At 46.6% G+C, this 5,856-nt stretch overlaps 1 protein-coding gene across 1 annotated transcript; it reads right to left on the bottom strand.

The window, feature by feature from the left end:
- Positions 1–577: 577 nt before the first annotated feature.
- Positions 578–1,950, bottom strand: MIEN1 (migration and invasion enhancer 1). The gene is made up of 4 exons (XM_081582209.1): positions 1,826–1,950; positions 1,624–1,721; positions 1,108–1,184; positions 578–1,020 (listed from the first exon to the last, which is right to left on the bottom strand). Exons 1-4 carry the CDS (start codon positions 1,912–1,914, stop codon positions 937–939), a joined length of 348 nt encoding a protein of 115 aa, XP_081438335.1. The 5' UTR covers positions 1,915–1,950; the 3' UTR covers positions 578–936.
- Positions 1,951–5,856: the final 3,906 nt, after the last annotated feature.

Here is a 5,856-nt window from a genome sequence, read left to right as displayed (position 1 = left end):
CACCAGCCTATGTCTAGGGGTGGCTTGGAGCCGTCCCTTTACTGCTCACTTCCTAACTTACATTCAGTTCATCTTTCCTGGAGGGACTGGCTAGGAATCTTAGGAAACCTTGAATTAGCAACCTACTTCCAGTTTTCTGGCTCTTGGGTTGGGGGGAAACTGGGAGTTGGAATTCTGATCTGAGAGCCCTTTGAAAAGATCATTCTTAGAAAAAAAAGAACTCCTAAGGTCACTCACCCACCCACCAGAATGGGGTAATTTCCTTTCTGTAGGTAGGGGGAGTTGGGGAAGGATAGAGGAAACAAGAGGCAGTCTACTCTGTGACTCATTTTTCTTGCCTTGGCAAGGAAATCACTGAATTAACAGTAGCTAGGGACAGGGAATCCTGTCATGCTGGAGTCCATGGGGTCGCAAAGAGTCGGACATGACTTAGTGACTGAACAACAAATCCAGAAAAAACCCACCCAGCCAGCACAGTCACGTTGGTGGAATAAAGGCTGGGCTGGCCTCTGTCCCCCTTTTCCTCCCTCCCCACAGTCCCAAACTGGACATAAAAACACACACTAGTGGGCACAGGTGTTTGCAGTGCCACTTTATTGCCAATAGCTAACATTGCCTGGGGCTAGTGGAAAATAAATTAGAACTATGGTAGCATCTGACAGATACAGCTAAGCTGGAGAGGGGAGCAGGTTTTTGTGGGCACTGATCTTAGGGAAGGGGTGTAAGGTGTCTGTGGAAATGTCCATGGAGAGCATCTCTCTTCCACTCCTAAGACCACAGAACCATTTACTCCCTCCTGGTGCTCACCAAGGGGGCAAAGTGGAGGCCAGGGTCTCTTAGCTGCTAGGAGCTAAGTGAGGTGAGAGAGGCAGTGGGATCAAAGCGGGCAACCAAGGCTTGGATCCCAGAAGAGAGCAGGAACCGAGAATCATCCAGTCACAGGATTACACAAGGAGGGCGGCTGTTCGTGATCTTTTCGAGGGGTTCTCCGTTACTGGCTCTTCGGATGGCCTCAATGAGCTAGAGGGCAGAGATGTGGAATGGGATGATGTGTCCCTTGGAGGGGCAGGCTGAACTAGGGTTATTCCCGGCATTGCAAGTACTCACATCTTTCTCATAAGGAAAGCCCCCATTCTCCAGCTTGGAGAACACCAGCTGTCCATTGATTTCAATCTCAAAGGCCCCTAGTATTAAATAAACATATGAATGAACTGTATGCTGAGCACAGGCAAAAGGCAGGAAGTTCTATAAAAGGGGGCCTTCTACACTCCTTAGACTTCACACAAGCTCCCTCATCAGCCCCATTAGAGATTCTTCAAGCCATTTCCTAACCCTGGGTCAAGCCAAAGAAACTTAAGGGAGGCATCACCCGTGTGCCCGTCCTTTGAACTCCTGGTAACTCAATGAAAGGTTCCCTTCCCTCCAACACTTGGGTCTCACCCGTTTCTCCCAGTAGGCTTCAAATGTGACTCCCCTCACCTATGGAAGGGGACTCAAGCTGGCTGGTCATTTTACTATATGTGCCAGGTACTGCTGGACACTATAAAGCAGCCAATGCCAGAGCTAGAAAGGGATGGAGCTGGGATTTAGAACACTGACTCAGCAGGTGTTCTGCAGCCTCACCTGTACCCCCCAGGCGCGACTCGATCTCGATGCCTGGATACTGCTCCTTCACGGCACTCGCCAGCTCCAGGTAGGTCGCCTCGAAGCCGCAGGGTTCGCTAGGGAGAGATAACCGGAGGTCCGGTTGGGTTTCAGAAAAGGTACCTCCGGTGGACCCACCCTCGTCCGGCCCGGATCCCCGTCACTGGCAGGGGCCTCTCACCAGTACTCAACCACAATGCGGACCCCACGGCCCGGTTCGGTCTCCCCGGGAGGGGGCGCTAAGGCCGTTGTCCCTGTATCCCCGCTCATTGCCGCCAGCTCCCTACAGCTGCTGCTTCCGGGTGTGACGCGACGCCGCGAGCACGTGATGGGGCGGGGCCGCGCGTGACGTCGGGCCGCCCCCTGCAGGCGGCTGCTACTGGCTTATGACCGTGTTACCAGCTGGAGGGCTTGGGCTGGGCGGATCGGCCTAGACCACCTTTCCTGGCCCGAGTTCTCGGAGCGCCGGTCTTGCCCCATATCTAGTGTCCGCTGGACTTCACGGTCTTATTTAATCTAATGACATATCTTAGACTGCAGAGGGCCTGGGGTTGACTGATGGTATGGAATAGTTGCCGTTTCTCCTGTCTTGCTGATGGCATTATAAACCATTCCACAGTTACACACTCAGGTACTTCTTACTCTTGAGCTCTAAACTGCAGGCACAGTCTGGGTAGTTTCTGTCTGTCTCATGCCTTCGGAAACCTTAGGCTTTAAGGCTTCTATTTCGCAAGCTCTGTGCTGCCATCACGTGCACCCGGTTCCTCTCCCTCCCCGTCTCATCCTACCCCACTACCGAGCTGGCATCTTTATTCCCGATTTTGCAGCTCTAGAAATGGAGACTGTCTCCTTGCCTCTTCTTTCCCTGGAGCCCCACCAAAGGATCCTCTCAGGTTACCCACTCTAGCATCCTTTTAAACCACTCATTTTTAAACAATTCAGTGACTTACCGAGTTGTGGAGCCATCACCACAGATTTCCACCGACATACAGGTCCCACCTGCGTGTTTTCAATCTTTCCAGCTGTCGGCTCCAGCCCTAAACAACCACTGATCTGCTTTCTATCAATTTGCCTTTCCTGGATGTTTCATATAAATTAAATACTATGTAATCTTTTGCTTCTGACTTCTGGCACTCCTTTTAAAGTTTTTGAGGTTCATCCATGTTATAACATGTACTAGAATGGCACCCCACTCCAGTACTCTTGCCTGGAAAATCCCATGGACGGAGGAGCCGGGTAGGCTGCAGTCCATGGGGTCGCTAAGAGTCGGACACGACTGAGCGACTTCACTTTCACTTTTCCCTTTCATGCGCTGCAGAAGGAAATGGCAACCCACTCCAGTGTTCTTGCCTGGAGAATCCCAGGGATGGCGGAGCCTGGTGGGCTGCCGTCTATGGGATCGCACAGAGTCGGACACGACTGAGGTGACTTAGCAGTCCAGTATTCTTGCCTGGAGAATCTCAGGGACGGGGTAGCCTGGTGGGCTGCCGTCTATGGGGTCGCACAGAGTCAGACACGACTGAAGCGACTTAGCAGCAGCAGCAGCAGTGGTTCCTTTTTGTTGCTGAGAAATATCCCAGTGTATGGATGAGATGTTTTGTTTACTCAATACCAGTTAATGGATATTTGAGTTTCCAGTTTTGGGGTATTTTGAATAATAATGCTATGAATGTTTGTATGTCTTTGTATGTACATGTGTTTTTACTTCTTGTGGGTAGGTTCCTACTGGTAGAATTGCTAGGTTGTGTGGAAAGTTTATGTTTAACTTAAGAAATGGCCAAACAGTTTTTCAAAGTGGCTGTAGCATTTTACATTCCTCCTAGCAATATATGATGATTTGTTTCCCTATATCCTTGTCAACACTTGTCGTCTGTCTCTTTCATTATAGCCATCCTGTTCAGAGTGAGGTTTTACTTTGCATTTCTCTAATGGTCTTGACCACCTTTTCATGTGCTTTATGAGCCATCCATATACCTTAATTTGGAAAAACATTTATTCAAATCTTTTGCCCACTTTTAACTGGGTTGTTTGTCTCTTTAGTGTTGATTTGTAGGAGTTCTTTATATACAATTGACCGTTAAACAACACAGGTTTGAACTGGGTGGGTCTACTTATATGTAGACTTTTTTCAATAAATACATACTACTACACAATACAAGTTTGGGTCAATCTTAAGATGAAAACCAGATGGGGGGCTGACTGTAAAGTTATATTCAGATTTTCAACTGCTCTGGGTCATTGGTACCTCTAAGCCCTGCATTGTTCAAGGATCAACTGTATTCTGGATACAAAGTTCCTAATCAAATATATGACTTGTAATTATTTTCCTGCAGTCTTCCACGAGTATTTTTTTTAATTTAATTTTCTAAGTGCAAAATTTTTAAATTTTGGTGAAGTATAGTTTATCAACTTTTTGTCATTTGTGCTTTTGGTATCTCATTTGTATCTGAGATACAAATCTCTGCCTAACCCAAGGTAGAAAGATTTTTTCCCATAATTTCTTCTAGAAGTTTTATAGTTTTAGCTCTTACTTTTAAATCCATGATCTATTTTGAGTTAATATTTGTAAGTTGTGTAAGGGAGGATCTAAATTCATCTTTTGCCATGTGGATATTCAATTTGTCCCAGAACCATTTATCAAAAAGACTATTCTTTCCCTCACTGAATTGTCTTGGAACCTTTGTCAAAAATCATTAACCAGTAGGTCCAGTGGTTAAGACTTTGCCTTCCAGTGCAGAAGGTGCAAGTTCGATCCCTGGTTGGGGAGCTAAGATCCCACGTCTCACAAATGAAAAACCAGAACATAAGACAGAAGCAACATTGTAACAAATTCAATAAAGACTTTAAAAATGATCCACATCAAAAAACATAAAAATGTTAAAAAAAAAATTGATTGACCAGAAATGTAAGGATTTTTACTTGGACTCTTAAAGCTGCCCTATTGATTTATAAATCTATTCTTTTGCATTGTCATTTCTTTTTTTATTTAAGAAATTTAGATATAACTTATACACAGTAATATACACCCTCTGGAGTGTACCTTTCTGTCAGTCCTGACACACACCATTGTACATCTACCACCAGGACCAAGATACACAGCAACTCCATTACCTCCTCACAAGCTTCTCTGCTGTCAACCTCTCTCCCTCCTCCTCAACTGCAGATCTGTTTTCTATCCTTAGCATTCTGCCCCCTCCAGAAAGTCATATAAATGGAATCCTATAGCACTGAGACCTCCGAGTCTGGTTTCTCTTTACAACTTATTCTATCCTTCAACATCCAGAGTGATTTTTCCAAAATATAAATCTGCCCGCTCCTCTGGGCCTTTACTTAAGCTCAGATGGACCCTGTAGGGTCTGGCCTCTGCCTATAGTTCCTGCTGGTCTGGACAGACAGGATGGATGGCTCTTAAACCCGGTTTACAGAACAACCACCTGAGGGCTTGTCAATACCATACATTCCTGGGTCTTGTCCTCAGAGACCAAGTTTCAGTAGTTGGGGAGGGGCCCAGGGATCTGTTTCTTTGTTGTTGTTGTTTGCTTGGTTTTTTAAAGTTTTATTTTATTTATTTATTTTTGGTTGTGCAGGGTCTTTGTTGCTGCTTGGGCTTTTCTCTACTTGCCATTCCCAGGCTTCTCATTGCCATGGCTTCTCCTGTTGTGGATCACGGGCTTCAGGCATGCTGGCTCATTAGTTGTGGCGCACGGGCTTAGTTGCCCAATGGCATGTGGAATTTTCCTGGACCAGGGATCGAAGCTGTGTCCCCTGCATTGGCAGGAGGATTCTTACCCACTGGACCACCAGGGAAACCCAGGGATATGTTTTTTTAAACAAGCCCAGGCAGATTTGGAGGCCACACTTTGAGGGACACAGTTGAGTACAAAGCCTTTCCCCACACCTTTCACACCTGCTCAGCCACACCTGTGTGGGCTCCTCTCCCTTCTTCTCCACCCTGCTCTGCCTCTGCATGCTCTGTCCCCTTTTGTCAAGGGTTTTGGCACTTGTTTCATCATCATGAAAGGTGCTCCCCCTTCCCATCCACCAATCCAAATCCTCCAATGCAGACAACTTCCCCTCTGCTCAACTGTCACTTCTATGGACAAGTCTTCCCTAACTCCCTGTGTGTTTTCCCAGTATAGTTGTCTCCTGTCATCTCTTATTATTTGTGTGATCCTTTGATTTCTTTTTCTTTTTTGGCTGCCCCTGGGTCTT

Source organism: Giraffa tippelskirchi, chromosome 3 (genome assembly GCF_054371585.1).
Source record: "Giraffa tippelskirchi isolate mGirTip1 chromosome 3, T2T-mGirTip1v1.2.pri, whole genome shotgun sequence".
NCBI lineage: Eukaryota > Metazoa > Chordata > Mammalia > Artiodactyla > Giraffidae > Giraffa > Giraffa tippelskirchi.
This window is presented reverse-complemented; position numbering and strand designations above follow the sequence as displayed.

Excerpts from the sequence above, each read along its gene's own strand:
- MIEN1 (XM_081582209.1), bottom strand. The coding sequence starts at position 1,914 with ATGAGCGGGGATACAGGGACAACGGCCTTAGCGCCCCCTCCCGGGGAG. Across the intron at positions 1,185-1,623 it reads GTCGCGCCTGGGGGGTACAG|GGGCCTTTGAGATTGAAATC; the intron begins GTGAGGCTGCAG and ends ATTTAATACTAG. Across the intron at positions 1,021-1,107 it reads GCTTTCCTTATGAGAAAGAT|CTCATTGAGGCCATCCGAAG; the intron begins GTGAGTACTTGC and ends TCTGCCCTCTAG.